The sequence below is a fragment of the Drosophila virilis genome, chromosome 2 (assembly GCF_030788295.1).
Source record: "Drosophila virilis strain 15010-1051.87 chromosome 2, Dvir_AGI_RSII-ME, whole genome shotgun sequence".
Taxonomy (NCBI): domain Eukaryota; kingdom Metazoa; phylum Arthropoda; class Insecta; order Diptera; family Drosophilidae; genus Drosophila; species Drosophila virilis.
This window is the reverse complement of record NC_091544.1, coordinates 848,929-876,644: the sequence shown is the minus strand read 5'-3', so window position 1 is coordinate 876,644 and position 27,716 is coordinate 848,929. Positions and strand designations below refer to the sequence as shown.

The following is a 27,716-nucleotide window of genomic DNA, read 5'->3' as shown; positions in this document are numbered from 1 at the left end:
ATGCAGACATGCATACACATGTGTATTCAATTTGTTTATTTGTGTTCTCTTCGACGCCTACGCTCACGAAATGTGCCCAATACACATCCAAACATACATATGTACATACATACATCTATGTACGTATCACAGATTTCGTTTAAGTGATAAGTATTTGTTTTTGTTGTTATCATGTAAGAGAAATTCACTTGTTGCTGACACTTTCTGAGAATTTTTATGAGTGGAGATTAACACTCAAGCAACAGGTCGTGGCTTCAGGCAAAAGAAATACATATGTTTCCTGCCCTTCCTTCACTTGCTGCGTCGTCTGGCAACGCCAGCTTCGTCATTATGTCGCTTAATTAGCATGCCGGCAACTCCTTAAGCATATACATATATGAATACACTGAGAATAAATAGACAAAATTTGTTCGCAATAGACAAACTATTCTAGTTAAAAATATGTATTTTTACAAAATTCACAATCAAATTTGAAATTGCGAATGATTAAATATGTTAATGAATGAAATATGGTATCTTTCTCTGAGTGTACCCAGGCAATTGTCTATTTACAAATGCATATTTAAGAACGGCGTCAATGAATATGTGCATTTGTAAACAAAGAGTTGTGTCTGTTTGGGTTTTTTTCTTTTTCTTATTTATGTGAGTATGTAAGTGGAAATGGGGAATTTTGTTTACCTAGACTAGAAATACTCATCATTGTTGTTACTGATTTGTTGCTCTTTGATCATGAACATGTTGTTTTTTATTCTATTTTGTTTTTTGTCATAGAAGATAAGCGCCAACAGCTGTCATACAAGGCAGTCCGTGTTAGTTTGAGAACGAACAAAATCAACAATATCGATAACGACTATCTGTTAAACTAACCTACTAACGGTAATGGCTGTGTGTGCAAAATGCGTCAGCTACCAATAAGTTTTGCTAAATATATAATTATGGGTATATCTGGCTGTTGCCAGGTGCTGGTATCGCAAAATCCTCTAGATTCCAGATGGTAAAATACCGTTACTGGAGAATTGGATGATTCAATTTCTTTGCAAATAAAAGTGAAACTGTCATCTAGTCGGAAAGTTCGGAGGTATCTCGTATCTGTTCGACGTCATTATTTTGCTTAAATCAACGAACCGATTGAATATTTGTATTATGAATAAAAAATAAATCGTGTTAATTGTGAAAACACGTACGACTTGTCGCCGGACAAATGCGCTTTTGTGTGAATTTTGCGCATCTGCGTTTGTCGAGTGTGTGAGGAACTCATATTTATGGTTAATATATAGCTTGGACAAAAAATGTTGGCACAACGGGCGAGAAATGGGCCCAGCCACAATTATGGCTCAATTATTGAATTGCAACTAATTTGAAAGACACACACGACGACCCCCTGACGTTGCACAGTGTATTTTGAAAATTTGATTTCGTTTCTGATCGGGCTCTAATGTAAAATGTGTGACAGCTGTGAAAAACAAACTGGTTATCATCCAAACAATTAGATGGCCACAAAGTCAAGGCTAAACATTTTAAGACTCGGCCAACATGTAATCGAAACTGTTTATGGCCTTTGTGTGGCGTTAATAAATTCGTTTTCACATTCTAATTTAATTAAAAGCGGAACATTTAATTAACAGTTGGGGTTTTACGGTACAGCCAGTGTGCACACACATGTGTACCTATAAATTCAAATTCGCGCGCAGGTAAAATAGCAGCCAGCTTTTATGTGCTACTGATTTTTTTTATTGATCTGGCAACATGACACACTCTTATGCAATTAGCTTTCTATCAGCAATGCATTTGTTTTTATTTATCTGGCAGCACTAATATTTTGTGCAACATTAATGTGGGCACACTCGCAAAGCAGAATAACAATTGATTGTTGGCATATTTATAAATTCCCAATCAGAAATACTTCCCTTAATCATAATGGTAGAAATTGGTAATTCGCTGCATTTTTCGCTGATAAAAGCTAATTATTATGCATTATTTTTAACGTAGCTTCGTTAGCCGCTGCTGTCAGCTGATGCGCTCACCGGTTGCATATCTTATTGGAATTATGTGGCTAACAATAAGCGGTCACACTGACAGTTAAAACCGCAATTTAGCCCAGGTAAGACGCGTTGTCGTTGTCACCTGATTGTGTTGTGGAAACGCCAAGAAAGATACGAAATTAAAAGGCAACGCTGCCGTTATGTGCGTGCGTCTGTGTTACGGCGCTGTGAAAGTAAAAAATTTAAATAAATTTGATTAGCACCAGCAAAAGAAACAACAATAACAACAGCCAAAAGAACGTGTGCTAATATACGCGAGTGTGTGCGTGTGTGTGTGCGCCAATGTGCATGTGTGAGTGAGCTGCTAAGGAATTCCAAGAAGACCGCCAACAACAACAACAACAACAACAGAAATAGAAATGTCACACAATAGACGAAGAGTGCGCACAATTGAGTACCTCACGCAAATGTCGACGGCGACAGCGCTGGCAGCGACAGCGACAGCGGCAGCGGCGATATCGCCGCCAGCACAAGCGGCGGAGTCAGCCACAGTTCTCGCTCCAGCTGCGGAGTCAGCAGCGACTGCGGATCCAGCCGTGGCTCCAGTGCCACCCATAAGATTACGTCGCGAGCATAACGTGGATGAGGATGTTGCAAGGTAAGCCATATACTGTTACAACTGTGATTTTCCAGTTGTCTGCCGTTGCCGGTTGTCGTGGAAAACCCGAAAAAACATTTCTTGTCATCTTATAACATGCAAACACACACACGCACACACACACATACTTGCATGAGATTGGAGCATGCATGTAACAGTGGGTGAATGCTCTCTCTCTCTCTCTCTCTCTCTTTGGACTTGACTGCCGAAACGTAAACAACGTGTTGGCTGTTACGTTTTTGTTGTATTTGCGTTTTCAATTTTTTTCCTTTCATCATTTTATTACACCACCAATTTAGCTGTTGCAAAAAATGTGCAAGGCGGCAATAATAATACAAATATTACTCGAAATTCAATACGCGGTTCAGTTTATTTCTATATTATTATTTTTGGCGAAAAAGAATCTTCATAATATGGCATTTATCATGCAAACACCAATACATGTTGTACATGCATGGACATGTATGTATGTATGTGTGTGTGTATCGGCTCTCTGCAAATTGGCTCTTCCAAGATATTGCTGATAAGAATTTCCAAATGTCTGATAAGACAACGCACACATACATACATATATGCGCATATGCATATCAGAGACATTTCTTACCTTTTCCGCTCCGCTTATTCATGCTTGAGACATATTTATAAAGCGAAAAACTTTATTATATCCGCCTTAGGGAGAATTCACTGTTTTGATTTTTGCGTGTCTGTCGCGTGGTCTGCGCCTGTGAGCCATGTTTCCTATGAAAATTTCGCATGTCTTTTTCTTGTTCGCATTTAGCACGAAATAAATGTCAAACATAAATTTTCGTGTAAATTGTGTGAGTGTTGGGGAGTCGCCTATTGAAATTTAGTGAAATTCATTTGTGTCTCCAGTCTCACTTGTTCTTCTTCTTCGTCTTCATCTTCGTATACCAGTTTGTTGCACTGACTGAGGGCAAGCGCACGCGCGCGGGGGGCGCTGTAGGGTATCGTCGATGTTAAAACGCGTTTAATACCTATGTGCAGATGTGTGCGTGCTTACGTACACACACACATACATGCATACGTGCGCTTGCACATTCCGCTTTGCTAACCTCTTTCGTTATGCGTTTAGCTCGACTCAACTCAACGCAAAAGTCAATTCTGTTTTGAAATCGAATTCGCTTTCTTTCCAAGTTACAATATTGTCTTCTCCTACTCTTCGTTGTCTTCCAATGGAATTCTTAATGGAATTTGTGCGGCCGCCTCTTAACTGTTGTTTGGCAACGAACACGTAACAGCTCACGTAGCCAGTGCCGTTGCTTCTCCCGCACGATCAACGAGGCCGCTGAATCTTTTGCACTTGAACTTCAAATATACAGTAAAAGCTCTCTTGAGCGCAGACCAACATATCCAGAAAGAGAAAGAGAAAGAGGGAGAGAGAGTGAGAAAGAGTTGTAAGTGTGACCGGTTAAAATAATGAAGGAACAGTTTGGGTTGGTTAAATTGCAGGCTGAAGGAGCTGCACTCGACTGCTCCCGCTCTCCCAATCTCTCTCTCTCGCTCTTTCTTTGTCTCTCTTCAGCGTAGAGTCCTTTGCAGTGCCTCAAATATCACATGACCTTGCCAAAACACACACACACACACACATACTCACACTCTATGAGAACACATTTCCGCAATCACACACACAGATACATTATATAATATAGCTGCATATTTTCATTTTTCCAAATTTATTTGTATGTTTACAAATTCTGGTCTATAAATTTTTATTGAACAAGCAGAGGAGGGGAGCGCTTTTCATAAGTGTCGATTGATTTGTATACAGAAAGTTTAGTACATTAAAATAAGAAATTAATAAATAATTAATTGCTTGAACTTGAAACATGAAAATCTGCTAAAATCTAGAAATTGATTTTTAATCAATTGCACCTAACGACCGAAAATAATAAGATATTTGAGCTAGTCTCGGCTACAAATCATAATTTAATTGGAGATAAATTATTAAAATTTTTACGAAATGCTGTCTGTTCAGTAACATAATAAATGTATAATAATTGATATAACCGAAACTAAAGACAGGGATTTAATATTCTACTTCAAAATTGACGAAAGAGTTGCAATATTTGACTATAATAATTCAAATAATTATCATAAACAAGTAAACGTTTTTTAGACACATTGAAATGCTTGCTTAGTTAATGATTAGACCTGATTACACCTGATATACATATTTAATTAAGTTGGCAAAATGATAACGCCAAAATGGTGCTGCCATAAAAAAGGTTGATGTAATTTTCATAAATAGTTTATATAGCATTCTATGTTCTTTTTGAATATGCATAAAATATATGATGCAAATGTTGATATACATAAATATATGATAAGCTGATAAACTGTAAATAAAAGCATTAAATACTTTTTAACTGTTGCCAAGAGCACATTACACACATACACACGTATACACGTGCAGCTGTGTGTGTGTGTGCGTGCGCAATATGTTTTGTCTTGTCGCAGGTTGAAACAGTTTCCAGACAGATTACTCATACGCCGTGTTATGGCCATGCTAGTCTATTGATTATTTATTTAGATGCTTATCTAATTTTATTGCTATCGGACAATGGGCCGTCCAATAAGGTAAAGTTCGTTCCTCGTTTGATTTATTTATAATAACCACTGTGCGTATGCTTAATACTCGCGTTGAGTATACGCATCGCTGGCCGATAAGTCGAACAGATTTTCAGTACTGTAAAAGCCATCGGTTTTTTGTTATTGAGGAAACACAAGTGTTTCTGAGCACCGATACATACATAATACTCATAATTCAATAATAATAATAAATACGCTCGCCGCAAACACAAACAAGTGGCAGAGTTCGAGCGGGGAATTACCGACTAAGTGATACCTTTGCATATTCAATTTAAATATTATAAATGTATTAAGCCAGACGGTTTTTTATGTTTTTTTTATATATATATGAACATACACATTTACATATACATATATGTGCATTTATAATGGCATCGGATATGCATTTTTCTGTTGCGTTTTCTAGTTATTTTCCATGCTTACAGGGTATTACAAGAATCAACAATCGCAAAGTTAATCTCTTCGATCTACCGTTTGTTCGATCTGCCAAAGCCAACTTTTGCACTTACGTTCCACATGCGCTCTCCCAGCTGTGCTCTCTGCCGCTCGCTCACTCTCTTGTGCTGTCACGCTGCCACCCACTAATTACACTCACTCGCTATCTATTTGGCCGACCAACTCTCTCGCTCTCACTCTCACTCTCCTGCTACTGTTCTCGCCGACAATTGGAATTGGATGACTCTTTATTGTTTTTTTTTTGTGGGTTCGCCTGGCGATTAGTTTGTCGCGCTTCGCTGTGTGTTGCGGTCGCTGCTCGCTGTGTAGTCACGCATATGTATGTGTGCATATAGCGTGCGTGCGTTTGTGTGTGTGTGTGCGCTTGTATGTACTAAATACACAGTATTGTCTCTGCGACTACATGGGGTGAAAATTGTTGTTGTTAAAGTGCTAATAAATTGACGGTCTGCCGCCGCATTTCAATTCGCACGCCAATGGCCGCGCATCAAGTGGTCATCGCCGCGCCGCTCCTCACCTCGGCTTGAAAAATAACTCGCTTCGCTTTTCCAACTGTGTTTACCTTGTGAAATTCAACTTTGTGCCGCCAGCCCTTGCCGTCTACTTGCATATTTATTAGCTTAAGTTTCAAGTAAATTGCCATTAAAACAAGACTCAACGTGATACGTATCGATCGATTCGCGGGGGGTGGGGTGGTTGGTTCGTTTCGATTCGACGGGCACACTCATCGTCTCAAAGTTCCCTAGGGCTGTTATTACAAGTGCTGCCCAGTGTGTGTGTGTGTGTATGTGTGTATGTGTGTATGTGTGTATGTGTGAGTGCCTGTGTGTGTTTGTGCGTATCGGAGGAAAATATTGTCGCAGTCCCCTTTCCTGATTATGTTTAACGGTGTTTCCCCCCGCCTCTAGTTTTCTTAAAGGAAATCGTTATTAATTTTTGTGAAATACATTAAAACGCAACATTAAGACGCATTATAAAAGAGTTTTTTTTTATCATTGTGCTCTGCGGCCGCAGTGGCTGCCCAACTGTGTGCTGCTGCTCAAACTGTAAACGCAAATTAACCGCAAAATGCCGCGCAAAAAGTAAGTAAAATACGAAGAAGAAGAACAAAATTATTAGCTTTGTTGAGCCGCAGGTTGAATACCCTTTGCAGCAAGAGTCGAGGTAGATAATTCGTAAATTTGTGCAAAACAAAAATACTCCATAATATTAATTTTTTTTCACTTTATATAATAATTAAATATATATTGGAAAAATATTAATAAATTCCTGCAAATAATTTGACGTACATCCAAGCCTTCACTTTTTTAATTATTTCTGTATCAAAAATGATTTGTACATAGTTTAATAAATACTTTGGAAGAAAATATTCTTTAAGTTTTAAGAAAAATAATATACGAATTCGAGTTGTTTTATAAAGCCCCTATATTCAGGGCTCGATCTACCCGGATTATTACAAAATTTGACTGACATATGTTTAAACTTGAGAATCTAGATGGAAGAAACAGATAAAAAAAAGATTAAGCAAAATCTAATTAACTATTGATATTATATTAGAATAAATAACTGTCTTCACAGCAGTTCCTTTCCCAAAAGATTGTACTCAAAGTTTGAACCAATCCGCCCTCCTATATATATAAAAGTTTATTCATATATATTATATGATATTGCCATATTGCCATATAAAGTCAAAAGTATGCTCAACGCAAAGGGTATAAAAATGCGAAATTTCACGTTTTGCATGATGAAACTTGGCCTCGAAATTGTGTTGTGATTTTTTTTGGAGTCGATTTGTTCTATTTTATCGTCAATCAGACGTCAGGCGTTACATATGGCTGTGCATAAATCAGAACCGCAATGAAATTAAAGCATAATTATAGGCGTGACAAGTGACTGTCTGCTGCAGAACGTGCGCTAGATAAAAAACCAACAAAAAAAAAATAGAGATAAGATAACGTTACAGTTCCGCCCACCTGCCCAGCTATGCGCGCCCGCATCCGTGCCTAGTCGGAGCTTAAATAGGGTGTATTTATTTGCTTGGTTTATCGGCCAATTAGTGCAGCAATTAAATTAGAGCAAACTCTTGGACTTTGCTAATCAGCCGAATCTCTCTTCCATCCTCCTCCTTCCCCTCTACTTTTAGAGTGGAATTTCGCGTGAAGCAATCGTCGTCGCGTCCAATGCAAATGGCAAACGCTCGCATCGGCACGCTGGAGGAGGATCTGCATCCGGACGATGAGCTGGCGGCACACTATGAAGCATTTGGCACCACGCCCCCGCGCACCCGTCTGAAGATCAAGAATCGCGACTGGGAACGTAAACAAAAGTTCAACATTGTCGATGTGTAAGTAGATAACTACCCGGCTTTGCCAGGACTAAGTAATATTCATTAAATGTAAAACCAATTTTCCAAATACGATCGGACGCAAATAAAACCCAGTCTTTTAGGGCTTCAATTTTGTCAAAAAGTGTAAAATATGTCTCCTAAGAATTTCCAAGCTTCTAAGAATTGGGCTGTATGTCACATTTATCAGTCAATCAATCAACGTTTACGCACATGCGGGTGAAAAAAACTGTGCTTCCTAGCTTTTAAGGATTGGGCTGTACGTGATTCAACCAGTCAATCAATCAATAATTTCAATGCTCTACAACCGTTTTCCAAACAAGCGAGCGAAATTTTCCGAATTTCTGTCTCACAAAAGCTAACTGGGAAAACTGTGAAAAATTTAATTATTCAATCCATCGAAATTCCTGTTGCCCAAAAACCTAACTGTGAAATCAGTGAACAATTTCATTTCCTAGCTTGCAAGGATTGGGCTGTATGTTAGTCATCAATCAGTCAGTCATTCAATTAGTCAATCAATCAGTAGTTCTAACGTTTTCCAACCGTTTTTCATACAAGAGAGTGGAAAAAATATCGCTGCCTAAATTTTGATTGAGTTGTGTGTTAGTCATCAATCAGTCAAACAATCAATCAGTCAATCAGTCAATCAATCAATCAATTAAAAAATCCAATGTGTTCTCCTTACAGCTCCGTCGATGCGCCGGCGAGCGTTGGAGGCACGCCCAAGAAGGGCATGACGCGAATGGCGCGTTCCCGTGTGCTGAGGCGCAATACGATGGACTGCGCCCTGCTGAACGAGATGTTCGTCAACGACGAGGGCAAGCGAACGGACAAGCGACTGCAGTCGCTACTGCGGGACTCCGAGCGGGAGATGAAGAACTCCCTGGCATCGACAACGATTGCGGCGCCGCGTGGCAACAGTTTCCATGAGGGCGGCGCCCATCCGCTGGAATCGCTGGACAAGATTATGCCGCTGAGCTCCGACGAGCCGCCGATGATGCCACTGCGTATTGCGTCCAAGGTGGTGGAGAGCTGCAATCGATATCGCTGCGTCTCGTCGCGGCCCATCGGCTGTCGCTCGTCGGCGCCGCCGTTGGCCTTTACGCCGCAGCTGCCGGCGCTACGCGTGGATGGAAAGACGACGCCTGGGCTGACCAAGCGCAAGGACTTCCACGAGACATTCTCCAATCTGATCAAGCTGGGCAGCGTGGACCGGCAGGATGGCAAGCTTTCGCAGGAGGAGCACACGTGGCAGACCGAGCTGAAGGATCTCATCTGGCTGGAGTTGCAGGCCTGGCAGGCCGATCGCACCGTCGAGCAGCAGGACAAATATCTATACGAGGCGCGTCACGGTGTCTCCGATCTGCTCACCCAGATCATCAGCTACAAGTTCCAGCCGCGCTACAGACGCGAGCCCAGTCTCCTCAGCCTCGACAGCGGCATAAACTCGGACGCCAATTCCAATGCCAGCTGTAAGTAGCACAGATCCCTGATATCTAAAGTTCAACTGTGATTAATTTGAATCTCTTGCAGCTCCCTTGCCCAGCAAAGTGTGCCAGGGCTGCATGTCTTTGTACTGTAAGGACTGCATGGAGCGACAGGAGATGGCGCTGCGTGAGGTGGAGGATCTGCTAACACGCCTGGAGGCAGCCGAGGCCTTGTATCCCTCCTCCCAGGCCATGGGTGCACTGCATCCAATTTACAAATCCCAGAGCTTTGTCGGCCGCATCAAGGCCATGTGCCTTTGGTACAACATAACCAAGCAGAACAAGCTCAAACTGAGTATTCTGGGCAGGATTTTGGCGCGGTAAGACTTTTACAGACGGGCTGACTGATTGATTGATTGACCACTGCTGGAGTAACTGACTGATTGCTTGTCAAAGGAAAAATTGATAGATTGACACACGGATCAATCAGTCAGATTGATTTACTACTTGTCAGACTGATTGTAGAGTGGCTGGCAGACCAATTGAATGATTGATTGACTGGCGACTTACAAACACACAAACTGACTGACTGATTGATTGATTGCTTGATCACTGTTGGAGTACTGACTGACTGAATGACTGCTTGACAATTGACAAAAAGACAGAAATGCAGACCGATTGACTGATTTACTAAGCGACTGAGTTTAGAAAGTGGCTGGCAGACCAACTGGATGATTGATTGACCATCTATTAGAATGACTGACTGACAGATAGATAAGCAGACGGATAAGCTGATTGATTGATTTACTATTTGACTAACTGATTGAAAAGTGACTGGCAGAAAAAAAGGAATAATTTATGGAGTGTCACCTAAAAAATGCACTGATTGATTGACCACTGTAGAATGACTAACAGATAGATAGGTAAGTGGATTGACTGATTGTTTGATAGATTGATTGATTGAGAATCGAGACCGAAATGTATGTTACTGCAGCTCGGCGCTGGCTACAGGGTATCTGCTGGTCTACTTTCCACTGAAAATTGTTACATGCATTTATACGTTCGACTCCTTGCAGGCTTCAGGATGAGAAATTCTCTTGGCCGGTGCAAACATCGTACATGGGCTCGGATAGTGGCAATTCGTCATCCGCCTCGGGCGTGGAAAACGACGACTCGGCGGTCAATTCGATGGACTCCTCGAAACCGCCCAGCGTGGCGGGCAACGGGCAGGCGCCGGGCCGCCGGGGCTGCGGCACCGTGTCCTGTGCGCGGGTGCAATTCATGCTGAACGATTCGACCCATGTGCCCGGCGAGACCTCCAGCAGCAATGAGTAGGTGGAAACCCAAAGCATCAGCATATATATCTAAACAATTTGCCTTCCTACCCCCTACTTAGGTCCACATCGACGGAGATTAGCCAGCTGTCGAACGAGCTGCCGGGCGGGCATTTGCGTAAGGGCTCGATGCACGACATCAATATCTTTAGCGTTGAGCCGCTGGGCACCTCGTCCAATGACTGCAACGGTGAGCAGGTCTCTGGGCTGTATCGCAAGTTCATTGAGAATGTCCTGAAGTGTCGCGGTCTGGCCAAATCCCTGGCATTTCTCCATCAGCTGCACACGGTCGCGTTGTATAAGGCACACATTGCGCTGGAGAAACCCGGCGCGGAGGATCTGGAGGACTTTGAGTTGGATGCGGAGATCATTGAACAGGATGTGCCGCGCATGGATCCGCAAATCAGCCGGGAACAGGTCATCGAGCTGCGCACCTACGGCTACTGGAGCGAGGAGGCGCAGTCCATCAATCTGCCCTCGTACATTCCCACCTTTGTGTTCCTCAGCGGAATCCCGTTGCAGTTCATGCACGAGTTCCTGCGCATGCGCCTCGAGACGCGTCCGGTGCGCCCCAATCCGCTCAGCCTAGAGCAGCTAATGAAGGAGCTGCGCGAGGGTCTCACCCTTGCACTGACGCATCGCGAGCGCTACCAGCGCCACATAACGACGGCCCTGGCCGAGAACGAAACCGAGCTGGGCAGCTACATCAACATCCTCAACCAGTACGATGCGACGGTGCGCAAGACCTTCGAGCTCTATCTGGATTATATCGATCAGCTGGTGCTTGTCGCCGTGCCGGAAACGAACCAGAAGTCTGTGCTCGAGAAGGAATGGATGTTCACCAAGCTGATTAGTCCCATGATCAAGGGCATGCACACGTTGGCCTCCCAAAAGTTTTGCGGCATCATCAGCAAGCTGTTGTGCAGCATCTCCAAGCGGCTGGTTCAGCGCTCCGAGGAGCTGGATGAACAGATTGCCAGCACGGCGCACAGCAACGACAGCGAGGAGCTTAAGTGGCAGCTGCTCACCATCTGTCGGGAGACCCAGGCGCTGCTCACCGTCGAGCGAGAGCGTTCGATTAAGGTGCTCTTCTTTGCGAAGACCTTCTGCCGGGACGTCGAGACGACGGACTTCCATCGGGAGCACTACGAGCACGATGTGGCCAATCAGCAGCACGATTTCATCTGCTCGGACGTCAAAGCGGCCTTCAAGCTGCTCCAACAGGATGTGCTCGAGGTGCGCAACAAGCTGACCAACATCATTAAGGGTGTCCAGCTTAGGTGTTGCATGCGCAACATGCTCGAGCTGGACGAACAGGATCGGTTGGCGGTGTTGTCGCGTACGCGCGAGATCCTGCATCAGGGCTACAAATTCGGCTTCGAGTATCACAAGGATGTGATCAGACTGTTCGAGCAGCGCATCATGGACCAGAAGGATAGTGGACACACCGTCGACCTGGCGCTGGGCATCATTGCCTTCGCCAAGATGTGGATGCATTTTGTGATGGAACGCTGCGAGCGCGGCCGGGGCATGCGTCCGCGCTGGGCTTCCCAGGGCCTGGAGTTCCTGATGCTGGCCTGCGATCTGCAGATCACCCAGCATCTCGACGATCGTCAGTTCGAGGAGCTGAAACAGCAAATGGATCGTTGCATTTCCCATGTGATCGGCATTACCTCCGAGCCGGAGAAGGTCGCCCGCAAGAAGGCATCGCCGCGCACCCGCAAGACCTCCTCGCCGGCCACAAGTCGCTCCCGGACACCGACACGCACGCCCATGTCCGCGGGGGTTGTGGTGAATCCCAACACGCAGCCGCTGCAATCGCCGCAGTACAACAAGCTGCTCCATCCGCAGTTCAGCCTGAAGGAGGAGCTGCTGCAGCACAGCTCCGCCAGCTACAGCTCCGTAGACAGCGCCGATTTTGCCGAGGCGCCGCACAGCGCCGGCGAGCTGCGTCTCCTCGTGCCACAGACGCCGCCCATTTCCACAGGCACATCGACAGCCACATCCGGCAAAGGCAGCTCGACTCCGCTAGCATCCCGCCATGAGCGTGTGCGCGATGCGGTCAATCGGCTGGATTTGGATCTGGAGGAGCACCTGCGCGAACGCCGGCTCATCGGGCAGGTGAAGGCGCTCAATTCGTGCGACAAGATCCAGATCCGGGCACGCAGCGTCCACTTTCGCTGGCATCGCGGCATCAAGATCGGTCAGGGCCGTTTCGGCAAGGTCTATACGGCCGTCAACAATAATACGGGCGAGCTGATGGCCATGAAGGAGATCGCCATCCAGCCGGGCGAGACGCGCGCCCTCAAGAACGTTGCCGAGGAGCTCAAGATCCTGGAGGGCATCAAGCACAAAAATCTGGTGCGCTACTACGGCATCGAGGTGCATCGCGAGGAGTTGCTTATCTTCATGGAGCTCTGCTCGGAGGGCACACTCGAGTCCTTGGTCGAGTTGACGGGTGGCCTGCCCGAGGCACTGGCTCGCCGCTTTACCGCCCAGCTGCTGTCCGGCGTGGCCGAGCTGCACAAGCACGGCATCGTGCATCGCGATATCAAGACGGCGAACATTTTCCTTGTCGATGGCAGTAACAGCCTGAAGCTCGGCGACTTTGGCTCCGCGGTCAAGATCCAGGCCCATACAACGGTGCCCGGCGAGCTGCAGGGCTATGTCGGCACCCAGGCCTACATGGCGCCAGAGGTCTTCACCAAGACGAACAGCGATGGCCATGGCAGAGCCGCCGATATCTGGTCCGTCGGCTGTGTTGTCGTTGAGATGGCCTCGGGCAAGGTGAGTTCACGTTCCGATAAGCCTGATAAACTGATAAGCCCCTGATAAACGCGACTCGACGGCCCTCAGAACTATTACGAATGAGCAATCGCTAATTGGTCGCACAGTGCGCCAATAATGTGACTAATCCATCTAGCATTGATTGATTGATTGACAAACGACGGACTCTCTGACAGAAAGACTGATGGACTGACTGATTGATTGATCAAATAGTTCGGGTATGGTGTGACTATTCTATCTAGCATTTTAGCCAAAAAAAGGAGAACTAACACTGACGAATTGACAGATTGATTGACTTACAGATTGACTGATTGACGGACTCTCGGACTGACAGACAGACTGACTGATTGATCAGACGAACAGTTCGGCAATTCTATTCTATCTAACATATTAGCGATAAAAATGAGAATTATTTTTTGTCTACTGGAGAATTAACAGACTGCTTGAATTATAGATTGACTGATAGACAGACTAACTGATTGATCAAACAGTTCGGGAATTATTTAGTGACAAAAAGAATACTATTTTTTTTCCATTGACGTATTAACAGACTGATTGACTTACTGATTGACAAATTACAAAGGCAGGCAGACAGACAAACAGACAGACTGATTGACAAATGGTAGGATTGATGGAGAAAATGTTTGATCTATTACAAGCGGACTGACTGACTCATTGATTGATCTAATATTAATATGACTGACTAAAGAACAATTGACTGAATGTCTGATTGATCGACAGATTGATTGATTTAGTAAATGTTTGGCAGCATTTTAAAATGCTTGATTAATTAGCAATTTATAACTGACTGATTGATCGATAATGACAGACTGACAGTAAATATTCTAGCAAATGGCAAAAAACCTGACTGACTGATTGATTGACCCTCTATTAAAATGACTGACTAATGAACTAATGACTGACTAAATAACTAATGATTGAAGGCTTAACAAATAGTTTTGTGCGCTTTTATATGAGCCGTGCGTCACACTTTACAGAACATTTATGGAGCTATGTGACCAGAAGACGAACGGTCAGTTTTAGACCTATTTCCTTTTGCCATGCAAAGCCTGAAAGTACCTTGCTAGTATCTTTATAAACTGTTTTATTTTCGTTTCGATCCATTCAGCGGCCCTGGGCACAGTTCGATTCAAATTTCCAAATCATGTTCAAAGTGGGCATGGGCGAGAAGCCGCAGGCGCCGGAGAGCCTCTCGCAGGAGGGTCACGAGTTTATCGACAGCTGCCTGCAGCACGATCCCAAACAGCGTCTATCGGCCATTGAGCTTCTCGAGCTCAACTTTTGCAAGGTAAGCTCCAAGAAGATTCCACTATCTAATATATTATTAATGAAACATTCCTCTTGCAGTCTGGTCGCGATGAGGAGTGCAGCAGCGAGCAGCTGCAGGCCCAGATGCGCGGCTCCTTCCGACGCAATGTGGTGCAGATCTGATCCGGCAGTTAGTTAATCCTAATATCGCACACACACATACATACTTATGCTTATGTGTGTGCAAATGTGTGTAATTTATGAGAGGTCGTCGTTTTTGTATGTTGGACAATAAATATTCCCAGAAATTGGACAACTTCGAATTCAAATTGCAAATTTATTAAACTTTCATACGCCGAGCGTATATCCTGACCCCGTTAGGATTCAAGCAGATCCAGCGTAATCGCCGTAGGTTGTGTCTATTGTGGGCACATTTACTGTTGTCAGCATGGGTGGCAAAGGTGGAGCATCCTCACCGGAATCGGCGCCGGGCGCACCATTTGGTGGCGTGGGTGCCGCCGTCGAAATGGATGGCACCGTTTGGGCCTGGATCAGCGGCACGGAGCACAGCAGAAAGGCCAGGCACAGGCTAAGCAGCAAGTGGAGTACTACAAATATTTAAATAAATTTATAATCCTTCAGGTTAAGTTAACGGCGACTTACGTTTCATGTTGGTTGTTTGGCGTTGACTGTTGGAACGCAGCTGACAATGCGAGACTTTTATGGACAACGCAATTTTGCTATTTTTTAATTAATTAAAAAAAAACCGATTAATCAGCCACTTATCTGCGTCAGCTTATCGCAGCCGGAATAAGTTTAATATTGGATATGCGACGCTTCTGGGAATCCAACCTAGATATTAGACTATATACTAGATATACATAGCATATATAATATATATATGTAGGTCAAGATGGTAGTCGACAGCTTTCAATGCAATGTTTCGATTTATTTTTGTGATTTCCTTTTCGTTTATGTTTTTTTTTTTTTCGCATGCATTAACTTGGAACGAAAAGCGAACCTAACGACATATATATATTGAACAGATAATAGCTAGGATAGGTTCAACGAATACATAAAGTACATATATATATATATATATATATATATATATATATTTATATGGCAACAATGAACATTTTAACATTTTCATATAAGAATTTCCCCTGTGTATAACATGGTATATTTATATATATATATATCATCGAGTATATGTATAACACATAGTAAGTACATAGAACAGATATGGCTAAAATATATAATATATATATAGTATATGTTTTTTGTAGTTGTTTCTAATATTCGTTTTATTAATTTGATATGTTTTGCCTTTTTTTTTGGGTAAATACTTTATATAAATTTACTGATATGTATTGTTACATTTCAAGTCTATATACGTACAATGATTTTTAATTTGTTATTTAACAAAACTTTAACTTTAACTTCAACAATATTTGTAGTATTAATCATATCGGAAAGCCTATATTTTGTGGCTCCCTCTAGCAAGCATATAGTTCAAATAATTTATAGATTTTTTTGATTGAAACAGCAACAAAAAAAACATTTGATTATTATAGACTATTCAATATACTTGCAACATCAATTTCTAATAACATTTTTTCTATAATGCGAAAACACAACGTTGAACAAAAAGTATTGCATACTTTTGAGTGCACACGCACAGTGGCGGCCAAATTGATAGGCATGCCTCGGAAATTCGTGTCGGACAGCCAAGCTAATAGAATAATATTGCACAATTAACCAACACATACAGATATATATATATTTTTTGTTCATTTAACAGCACTAACAATTGCGCATAAAATTGCTCTAAAACATTTAATTGACCAGAGTTTCTCCATGTCATATCTACTAATAGTTTGGGTTAAAGCAAATGAGTTTCAATATGATTACAGATGATTGACATCAGTTGTGCAAATCAATCAGCGTATCTGATTGAAATGACTTGTACAACACTAAAAGTATTTCTCTTTGTTTTTTTTTTTTTTTTTTTTTGTAAGAACTTCTGACGTCTTGTGGACGCTAGTTAACTACGGTTTACATAGGTATTTTGTATGCCCTTGCAGACTGAATTGTTTACTTGTAAATCAGGAATTTTCGACCTTATAAATCAACAACTAATTCTCAAGAAAAATAATAGTGTAATAAGTTAAATAATAGGCTCTAGGATTAATATTATAATAGATCAGTGTGTTTTATCCCAAATCGTGGCACACCAATAGTATTTAGGGATTGGTTTACAAACTAAATTAAGAGAAAACAACTAAGAGGTTCTAGCCGGGAGCTCCCGACTAGGGTATACCCTGAACCCTCTTCATCCAACATCAAATGCATAAATATATATTCTATTTTAGAAGCTTGGTGATTCTAGCTTTTATTATTTACCAAAATTGCCCAAAAAACAGGATGCCGATATCGATTTACCGATTGCTTGGAAACGAAGTAAGTTATCGATTATCGGAAACAAACTCGAACACCTAGGAGCACCTTCATCTAAAATTTCAAGTCTCTAGCTCTTATAGGTTCTGAGATTCTTGCGTTCATACATACGGACGGACGGACGGACGGACGGACGGACGGACGGACGGGCGGACGGACGGACGGGCGGACGGACGGACAGACAGACGGACATGGCCAGATCGACTCGTCTTTTGATGCTGATCAAGAATATATATACTTTATGGGGTCGGAGATGCTTCCTTCTGCCTGGTACATACATCTGCACTTTGCACAAATACAATATACCCTTATACCCATTTTTAATGGGTTCAGGGTATAAAAAACCAAGAGAACAAAATAAAAACCTATATAAACATGCAATGGAATGTGGTTCCTAGAAAATTGGATCGAAATTCTGCTGAATGTCTGCAAGGGTATATATTATTCGGCTAACCGAAGACTAAATAAAGTGCTCCTTCTTTTAAGGTTTTCCCTTTCTTGTCTATAGGTTTTCCTCCTTCCTGTTTCCTATTTTCTTCTTCTTATAAGTTGCTATTTCTTTCTTTTTCTTGCCAATATAACTTAATGCTTCTCTCTGTTTTTCCTTTTCTTCTCTATATAACTTTATCCTTATATCTGGTCTTCCCTTTCTTCTCTATATAATTTGTTCCTTCTTTCAGGGCTTTCCACTTCTCCTCCTTGAGTTGTATAGTTAGGGAGATCCATTAGGATCTTCATGGACAAATTGTTGCTAAGGTACATTTAATGATATGTTTGCTTTGTTGTGTTGCTTTTCGCTTCGTTATTTATATCTAGTTCTGGAGCAGGTCGCGCATTATGTCGAGCGAGTCCTGCAGTGATTTGGCATAGCGTGAGGCGCTCGTATCCTCGCAGGCGTAGAAGGCCGACACGCAAAAGACAATCTGTTCCGGCTGCGGATTATAGGAACAGCCATAGCCACGAGGTGTCACCGGACCGTAGCCCATGAAGCTGTCCGTGCTGCAGGCGACCTGTTGGAACGGGAACAGACGCGACAAAGATCAGATGGAATCGGAGAGATAGGTCTACAGAGCTTAAACCTAGGTGGCTTACGTGTAAAGCTCGAGGTGCTGTTGGTGCAAAAGTTAAGCATTAAGAGAAATGTGGTGCAAGGACAATAGATAAGTGAGAGGTGCTTAGTGCTTGGTGCGGGCTAAGCGAGCAAAGCTGGTCAACGCTCGGGAATACCTGACTGGTGGAGAGCAGAAAGCATTGCGATATCTTGTAGGACTCGTCTGTGAAGAGCTCATGCAGCTCGCCGGTAACCTCGACGGAGGCCTCGCGCAATCCCAACAATGGTATATCGATGCCATTGCCCAGAATATTCCGGACCATCACCTCTGTCTGGCGGGCGACGGCGCAGCGGAAGAGCTCCCGCAAATGCTCCTTCTGTCAAAGAATTTCGAAAGTTTACAAGCGTTGCCTTTTTATTCGACCAGCTTTATATGGAATACTCACGCTATAAATGCTAAATTTGACTTTCCGGGCATCCTCCTCGTCATCTTCGCGATCGCTCTCCAGCGGCACATTGGCGCCTTCGCCCTGACACATGGCTTTGGCCCATTCCAGGGCCTCCGTGCTGGCGGCACGTATGCAATCCACGCGGCCCTAAAGATCAGCACAGGCTTAGCAAATGGAATACGATGTAATAGATGTATTAGAATTCATGTGCTTACGTGCAGGAAGCGCCTGGTGGAAGCACTCTCGTAGGTAGCCACGAGGTGGCCGTAAAGTCTGAAAGAAATTAATTTCGTTTTTGGGTAAACTATTTACATATACATATTTACGAACATATTGCAGACTTGAACAGTCTTTGAATCTTGTGAGTCGACAATGACGGAAACACGAGTCAGATAGTAAAATCGATTGAGTATTCGAGTTGGTTGCAACTGAATTGTCTGATCAGGACTCGAATTGGAGTTCGAGGCACGCATACTCACTTGTAGTGGGCCAGCTGCAGTGCGAGCTGTATGTAGACATCCGGGCTGACCTGGCAGGCCTTGACAAAATTCTTGCCATATCCGTTGTAGCGATAGACGTAGAAATCCAGATTGTCGATGGCCTTGTCTACGCTGACGGCGGCCTGCGGAAAGCGCAGCTGCACCTCGGCTGGGACATGCCACTCAAGACGCTCCGGCGGCGGTAAATGATGCTGCGGCAGGCCGTTGTCATCGAACGGCTGCTCGAGAATCGACTTGTAGATCTTCTCCAGCAGCTGCACAACGGCGATGCCCTCGGAGGTGGAGTGCTCGTAGCACAGGCCCCAGCTGCCGTCCGTGCAAATGATGAGCTGCCGCAGGAGAAAAAAAAGGGTATTAGCTTCAGGAGAAAGATGGATTATTCTCGGGCTGGCCCACCTGCATGGTCTTGTCGAACCAGCGGTTGGCAGAATTGAACTCGCTGCCGCCACCATGGATCATTTCGTGCGCCATGTTCGTCTCATCCCGTTCGCCGGCCATGTGCATGCTGGGCGTGGCACCTGTAAAGCCGCGTGCATTGAAATTGCGGCCCAGCGGCTCGTCCAGGCAGAGTACGACCAGCGCCGTCTCGATCAGCTCCAGATTGCGCTGATTGCGTTCATCCGACTGCAGTGCCTCCCGATCCCGAGCCCACTGGGAGCGTGGCTCGGCTGTCAGCAGCCCGATAGGCGCCGGCTTGGCGGGCAAGCATGGCGCATCGCTGAGCACGTACAGGATCTGGGAGGCAATTTCGCTCTCCGAGAGTTTGCCACGATCGCTGGCCTGCAGCACGACGCAATACATCTGATTGCGACAGATGACTACCACGTGGCGATCCTCCTCGCCCGGCTGCTCACACCTGGGCAAATACTGCGAGTCGCGCTCCACGCCCGGACGACGACACGAGCCGAGCAGGCGATAATACTGGGCCATGCACAGCGGCTGATTCTTCTCGCGAGAGGCGGCACGCTCCAGCGGCAGCTGCCCGCTGTCCAGCATCTCCTTGTGGGCGAGCAGCCCGTCCAGTAGCCGGGCCGCAAAGTGGGCCACATCGTGCACGGTACGGAAGCGGCGAGGCGGAAAAACCATGCCAGGATTCGAGTTGATCGGCAACGGGATGCGCACATTCATGTACATGTCGTTGAGCCAGTAATAGTAAGCCTGCAGAGTACATGGAAAGCGCATTATGAATACAAATTCAATTAGCACGGACGGGAGTTTGGGCGCGGCCCACTTAGAATTTTTGGGGGGAGGCACATTATCAGAGGAATGTCTGATAAAGCATCTAGGCAGATCGCATCAGCGCGTAGATCTCTGATAAGGTGTGCGTATAAATAATGCTCGGCGCGGCTCGGCAAAACCAGTTCAACAGTTTCATCTAACCACGACGGACAGCTCCACGGATACCAAACACACCCAAGATGAAAGGTGAGCAGCCGTCGGCTCCTTCTACTTCCTCTACTCACATTTACATTTGCTCCCACTTTCCAGTGTTCGCTCTGACTCTGCTCGGCCTTTTGGCTTTGGCGCAGGCGCGCATCGATTACAAGCTGCAGTGCACCCGGGATGAGGTGGGCATACGCTGGCCCAGCTATTACAGCAACTCCGAGTACTATGTCTGCCAGAGCGTCTACGGCAGCCAGCTGACTGTGCATTGTCCCGCCGGTCAGGTCTTCACATTTGTGCTGCAGCAGTGTGCCGCCCCAGCTCTGTATGTGCCCGCTCCGCCCATGGATGTGCTGCCGACGGCGGCACCCATAACGACGCACCTGGTCGACGAGGCGCCGCCCGTGCTTGCGTCCGTTGGCGGCGTGCAGCCCATTCATGCCCATGAGCCCGCCCAGGAGCAGGTTGTGCATGCGCTGCCGCTGGATCCCACACCGCCCACACCGCCCACGGAGCCACCAACGCCGCCCACCGTGGCCGTCGAGGCGCCCAAGCCCGGCAAGAAACCGGCCGCACCGCAGCCGCCAAAGACCGCCGCGCCCAAGAAGCCCGCCGCCAAGAAGCCAGCGGCCCCGGCTCCGCCCAAGGCGGCCAAGAAGCCAACGCCGCCCAGCAAGGCACAGAAGAAGCCCCCAACTCAAAGCTCGGCTTAAAGAGGCGCCGCCTTTGCAGCTCCAGTTCCATTCCCGGAGATTTAACAACTAAAATTAATGTTCAACAAGCGGAATTTCATTCAAAACTCTAAATAACACCCAAATAAATATCTTTACTGCAATCGCTCCACAAATATTTATTTAGCCATGGGGAAGTGCCTGTTCCATAATAACATGTGTATTAAAACACACACACACACACACGCACACATAGACACAGCCGTATGTTAATCAATCAATCAATCAATTAGCTAATGGACCTTGTTGTCCCATGCCGAACACTTTTAATTGATTAATAATTGTAACTAGAAACTGCCAAGAATTCAGCGGGTGAATGTTTTCTTGATAAGCATGCACGTCTAGCAGATACCCTGGGGGCTAGTCAAATGCTTGGAGATTTTCATCTATATTTTAAACTTTTAATTGATTAATAATTGTAATTAGAAATTGCCAGGGGTAAATGTTTTAGTCTAACATGCTCGACTAACAGATACCCTGGGGAGTAGTCGAATACTTGGAAATTTGTTTACGAAAAGTAAAACTTTTAATTGATAGAAATCGGGAAAAATTCGGCAGTTGAGCATGTACGACTAGCAGATACCTCGCAAATACTCGGATAATTGGAGGTTTTCTACTAAAATTACAACTTTTAGTTAATTAATGATTGTAACTAGATATTGACAAGTATTCGGCAGGTGAAAAAGTTGTAGTTAGGCATGCACGACTAGCAGATAACCTAGAACTACCTCGAATGCGTTGAAGATTTTCTACTGAAAATGCATTTTATTTGTTATCTAGTATTTAAATAATCTAAAAGACAGAACAGTTGGAAGTGTGAACGACTGCGATATACCCTGTAAAATGTATTTTCAAGAAGCACTTCCTGTTCACTCGATTTTACATTATAGAAAATTATTTAAAAAATAAAGAAATATATTTAATTGAGAACTGTCTCCATTTGTGTTCTTAATCTTTTCCATTTGAGTCAATTTGTTATCAACATTTTCGCAATACTTTTGTTTGAATTATTTACATATCTGAAAGGTATATTATTCAATTACTTAAATATTGAATACCGGCATATTAAACAATCTTTCGACTAGGTTATGTATATAATATATATTAAAATAAAAATTTACCGAATTCGGAATGCAGACTATTTACGAAACGCGTAAAAATCTACAAGGCCTGCTCCTTGCGAGTCTTACATTTATCTGGCGTTATTTATTTGAATTGTGTGTACTAAAATTTACAATTTTTTTTTTTTTTAAATGATTTCAGAATCAATCGAAATTTGAATGTAGATTGAAGTAAAAGTAAGACTCTATTTAATTGAGTTATGGGAAATTCGAATGTAATACTTTTTAATTTTTAACAAATTTGTCGCATACTCGATAAAAGGATCAGAATCCTGGCTCTAATTTAATGAGAGATTGCGCGAAATATGGCTTAAAATTATTTCCGATCACTTTGTATTTCCGAAGAAAGACAGAGCTCCATTTATCGCCCAGCATGTTGGTTGGGTTATGAATAAAGTCGTTTTCGGGGGAGATACGAAATGTTATTAGCAGCGAGCAGATGATAAAATTCAGCGGAAATATTTTTGATATGAATTCAACTCACAGAAGATTGGGAAAGGGGGAATGTCAGCTATGCTAATTGGCCTGGCAAGGGGAAGAGCTGGGCGCTTGGGAATGGGGAAATATAGTTCCGATTATACAATAATTAGCGAAGTCTTGTGCTGCACGTTATCTAAGTACATATGCCAAAGATTACCCCGGTTACATAGAATTGAATTCTGATTTTGACAAGAATTAATCTAGACGCGGCAGCTGATTACAAATACCTCAACAGTTGGAGCCGGAGCCATAAAAGGCCTTGCCACGGGCCACGTTGAGCAGTCACAAGCAACCAGCGAGTCGTCGAGCAGCAGCAGCAGAAATATGAGAGCCGGTAAGCAGCTGCCGGTTGTCGCCTGGAGAGGATCTCACCAATTTTGCTTTCAGTTCTAATCGCAGTCACCGGACTGTTGGCCATCAGCGTCCGGGCCCAGGAGAGTTGCGTCACGCCCGAGTACACGACAGATATCGTTCCCGTGTGCCAGGCGAATCTACGCATCAAGCTGCCCAGCTACGCGGATCCGACCTCCTACTATTCCTGCACTACGGGCAAGCCAATCCTAACACAATGCAAGGCGCCAACGGGTTACTTCAGTTATGTGCTCCAGGAGTGCACGTCCTGTGCCAATTACCTACCCGCCGTCGCGTGCGAAGAGATTAAGCTGAATCTGAAATGTGAGCCCATCAGCGAGTCCGGCGTGACCACCGCGGCACCACCAGGCAATTCTACGGCTGCACCAACCACGGTCACAACTGCGGCACCACCAGGTGATTCAACATCGGCTGCCCCGACCACGGTCACCACCAAAGATCCCACGACTGCTGCACCCACAACGGTGACTACGGGTGCCAGCACCACGGTCGATGGTAATGAGCCATCCGGCACCACAATTTCCATACCCAATCCACCGTCCCCGAACGATCCCAATGTACCCGCGCCGCCCACTCCGGCGCCCACGGCCGGCACCATTGTCCCCGGGCCACCAACTGTCGGCGTCTGAGAATATATAATCCTACTAACCATTATCCACATGCACATGTATTAATCTATACTTAAGTGCACTTGCTTTTGGAATTGAATAAACTTTTCACAGTGCAATGATTGACATACATACACACCTTTGCAAATATTACCCGGCCAGGGTTCAAAAATATTTCAATTGGGTTTTCTTTGCGCTTAAGTTTTACCAATTGTAATAAGTAGATATTCTCTGTTTTTTGAGTAAAATTCTTGTCAATGAATTTAAGGCCAAGCGGATAAAAAATATTTGGTATATGCCAACCTTGCGACACTAGTCATCAGTCAATCAGTCACACAAGTATTCAGAGAATTGCAGCAATAGCAGCTCATCCAATTATCCTCGGCCTCGCGCTTGTCCAGCAGATACTGATGCAGTCGGGGTCCCAGACCCTGCGGCGACATGAACTCCTTGATGATGCCCTTGGTGCGTTCCAGCTGCGCCGGCGTTGTGATGGGCTCCAGGGCGAGCACATAGTCGGCCATTGTCTGATCTAGCGGTGGGACAGGCACCTTCGGCAGAGTCTGAAAGCCAGAAAGGGTTCAGTTGTATTATTTTATTTTCTATTTTGGGAACTTCAGTCAAATTGTATTTGGCTTTAGCTTCCCCTCTTTCGCTCTTGCTCATTTATATGCAGGACATTATGGCAGTTAAAATACAAAATTCCCTGCTCTAGCCGGGCACGAAAGTGTATGCCCCAGGGACCCAAATTTCAAATCACAAAAAAAGAAATAAATAAAAAGCATAGAGTATTGGAAAAGGGGCCAAAGCAGGGGATTGGCATGAATCTGACATTGGGGCGTGCTGCATTAACTTCCTCCAACTTGGAGGGCGAGCTGCTTGGCATTTCCTTGGCATTTGCTGTGCCCTGTCACGGACAACTTGAATTGAGAGCTCCGGCTCTTGAGATTCCCCAGTGGCCCAACACAATTTCATAATAAAAAGCGAGTTTTGTGCGGCAGTTCCTGTCGTTTTGTGAAGCGCAGCTGCTGAGTTATCGATATCGATTATTCCGAATTTGGCAATAGCCAAAATAAGTTATATACAAAGAATTTATTTATCTATCACAATTCTATTAAATCTTCTTGGAAATTCTATGCTGCACAGCAATTTAATTTGCAACTTTTCTTTATATGCAAATGACTTGGAATTATTAAATCCCAACATAGGGTATGTGAACAACTGAGTTATCGGTATCGATTATTTTGGCTTTTGCGATAGACAAAAGGAGCTCTTTACAGCTCTTTACTATCGCAATTCAGTTAAATGTCTTTCAAATTCTATGTTGCATAGCTATTCAATTTGCGAAACGTTTCTCTGTATTCAATTGACTTGGAATTCTTAAGCAGAGGGTATGACACACATTGAGAAATGTGCCGAGTCGATATAGTTTGTTACCCCCCCTCTCAGTCTTTTTGCTATAATATACCCCGGAGTAAGCCAAATCTGACCATCTCGTCAATATTATTACATTAATAGAAAAATCCTAATAATGTCTTATATCTCCCTCTGGAACTACCGAAATAATTTATTTTAAAGTCGAACGCATTTTGGAATATGAGAAAAATCGTTTCAACATCTTCCACAGAAATGGGTTGCTGCATTAAGATAATCTCAATCTAAACGATATCGGATATCTATGTGATGTTAAATTTCCGATGTTAGGGTATTTAATCTTCTGCATCTTTTCCCATTTTGTGTTTAGTTAAAGTGTGCAGCAACTTTTCCATCTGTCATTTGACTCTGACAGCAGCCCTCCCAGGCTTTTCATATTTGGATGTCTGTCTCTTTTTGGGGGTTGCTCTTGTGCTTTTACAGGTGAGAGTTGTGAGCGGGGGGAGTTGGTGGAATGTTTGTTTATGGAAGGAATGTGGGGGGGCTGTCTGGTCTTTGGTTCCGGTTGCCCCAGAGGACGGTTGCCATACAAAAGCGCTCGTTATTTGCATTTGTAATTATAACAAACAGGATTAGTCTGTCTTCAAGCGTGTGTGTGTGTGTGTGCGCTTTAGTATTTGTATTTGTATTTGTATTTGAATTAGTCTAGTAGCAAGTTTGTCGAGCCCTTGTACAAATATTTGACGCTGCCTGCAAAGAAATTTGAAATTGTTAAATCGCATTTCACTCACATCAGGGAATCCAAATTCGTCTACAGATTCGGCCGAGGAGAGCCACTTCTTGGGTATGGACAATATCGAGTCCTTCCATCCTACAAAAATCAAAATAAAACGAATGTTAATAAGATGAGAATTCAAAATAAGAACAAGAGGGTCTAGTTGGGAGTTCCCGACTCAACAGGTATATCAATAATTAAGTCTTAATGAGAAAAAAAATAGAATTCAATGAAGACGTGCATGAATGTGTAAGTGTACATTTATAAAGAAATTCTAGCTGCTGCAAATAGTATATTATTATTACCTGAAAAAAGCGTAGCATGTTCTTTCCTTTTGCTAGCAAGATCTTGCGCAGTTTTCTGCTCCGTATGATAAAGAGCTTGCAAAATATGTCAAAATTTTAATAACATGGAATGCCCTCACCCTCACAAAATCACAAAGGCACAAAGGTATTGTTATTAAAATTGAAAACAAAAATATAATTCCTGACTAATGAAAATGACGCATTAATCTAAGATCCGATACGGGATGCTTGATAAAAACCAGGTAGTTCATCAATGTCAGAAGGTTCAAGTGCCATTGGCTGGGTAGCTCCCAAAAAAATGCGTTATCTTATAGGCTGACAGTAGGGCAGTGGAATATGGCTTATCGCACTTCTTGTTTGTCAGGCTGTCGTTTAAGCCAAAAGCCAACTTAATATCAGGTAAGATTGGGCAAATGCGAGAAATGAGGAAATCATTTTGCTCTACAGTATCTATTCAAACTATCCAAACCTTGTCTATCCATCTACCCAAACTTTCAATCAATCTTTCCTATCTATCCATCTATCTGCCCTCTTTATTAAAAATCCCTGCCTTTACCTATCCCATCTATCTATCCTATATAGCTATCTACCCTGTCTATCTAGACTCCATCCATCTATCTATCCCATGTATCCAACTATCTATCCTATATGGATATATAGATATATATCCAAACTCTATCCATCTATCTACCCCAACTATCTAACACACTTTAAAGAACTCTATCCAAATCCAACTAGTTCTGTCTATTGTGCTTAAATTTTCGTAAGCTCATCAAGAATTTATTGGCTTCCGTCATGCAGGAATGCAATAAATTGGGCAAGAAAACTAAAACTACTTGAAAGAGGAGCCTCCCATTTTCTTGCTCCCTTTTTGTGTGTGGGTGTCCTTTAAAGTTTTGACTGGCCCGGCTGTAAGCCAAGTGTGTAAGCACTTCCGGTTGCCCAGAGAGACGGCGATTTCCGTTATTGGCTTTTGGCCAGATAAAAGAGGCTCTGGACTTGTAGAGCATAACACACGCATCCGAGAGGCAGAAAATAATAGAACATCAACTAATTCAAAATGTGGGTATGGGCCTTCGCACTTCCGTCGTGGGATTGTTCCGGGTCTACTTATGACAATCATAATGTTATTAATAAAAATGGTTTTACGACAATCATGATAAAAGCAAAACGGGCTAACGGCCGCCCTCCTTTCCGCAGCGCGGCCACATTTAATGCAATTTATTATCCTTTTTTCATT

The 27,716-nt window shown here is 43.8% G+C and overlaps 3 protein-coding genes and 1 long non-coding RNA gene across 6 annotated transcripts in view; 2 read left to right on the top strand and 2 right to left on the bottom strand.

The window, feature by feature from the left end:
- Window positions 1-1,608: 1,608 nt before the first annotated feature.
- Window positions 1,609-3,560, bottom strand: LOC116651914 (uncharacterized). Its single transcript, XR_004304941.2, has 3 exons — window positions 3,245-3,560; window positions 2,025-2,207; window positions 1,609-1,960 (listed from the first exon to the last, which is right to left on the bottom strand). It is a non-coding gene; the product is annotated as an uncharacterized lncRNA (long non-coding RNA).
- Mekk1 (mitogen-activated protein kinase kinase kinase 4) lies at window positions 2,205-15,190 on the top strand. 3 transcript variants are annotated; one of them, XM_002058396.4, is made up of 8 exons: window positions 2,205-2,640; window positions 7,850-8,050; window positions 8,738-9,522; window positions 9,584-9,857; window positions 10,554-10,808; window positions 10,874-13,598; window positions 14,728-14,907; window positions 14,967-15,190. In XM_002058396.4, the coding sequence occupies exons 1-8, from the start codon at window positions 2,402-2,404 to the stop codon at window positions 15,048-15,050; spliced, it is 4,743 nt and encodes a 1,580-aa protein (XP_002058432.2). In that variant the 5' UTR covers window positions 2,205-2,401; the 3' UTR covers window positions 15,051-15,190. The 3 variants fall into 3 exon arrangements, with proteins under 3 accessions (XP_002058432.2, XP_015024864.1, XP_015024865.1); XM_015169379.2 differs by lacking the exon at window positions 2,205-2,640 and adding an exon at window positions 5,999-6,788; XM_015169378.3 differs by lacking the exon at window positions 7,850-8,050.
- The window catches only part of ChAT (Choline acetyltransferase), a 30,893-nt gene continuing 18,367 nt past the window's right edge, over window positions 15,191-27,716 (bottom strand). The window contains exons 2-10 of the mRNA XM_070207320.1: window positions 26,188-26,267; window positions 24,395-24,585; window positions 19,724-20,486; window positions 19,307-19,656; window positions 19,043-19,100; window positions 18,825-18,974; window positions 18,555-18,755; window positions 15,531-18,337; window positions 15,191-15,475 (exon numbers count right to left, since the gene is read on the bottom strand). Coding sequence (XP_070063421.1) covers window positions 18,140-18,337; window positions 18,555-18,755; window positions 18,825-18,974; window positions 19,043-19,100; window positions 19,307-19,656; window positions 19,724-20,486; window positions 24,395-24,546 — 1,872 coding nt within the window. The 5' untranslated portion in view covers window positions 24,547-24,585; window positions 26,188-26,267 and the 3' untranslated portion in view covers window positions 15,191-15,475; window positions 15,531-18,139. The remainder of the gene's footprint in view (window positions 15,476-15,530; window positions 18,338-18,554; window positions 18,756-18,824; window positions 18,975-19,042; window positions 19,101-19,306; window positions 19,657-19,723; window positions 20,487-24,394; window positions 24,586-26,187; window positions 26,268-27,716) is intronic.
- LOC6634980 (peritrophin-55) lies at window positions 23,221-24,154 on the top strand. The gene is made up of 2 exons (XM_002058392.4): window positions 23,221-23,376; window positions 23,430-24,154. Exons 1-2 carry the CDS (start codon window positions 23,367-23,369, stop codon window positions 24,041-24,043), a joined length of 624 nt encoding a protein of 207 aa, XP_002058428.3. The 5' UTR covers window positions 23,221-23,366; the 3' UTR covers window positions 24,044-24,154.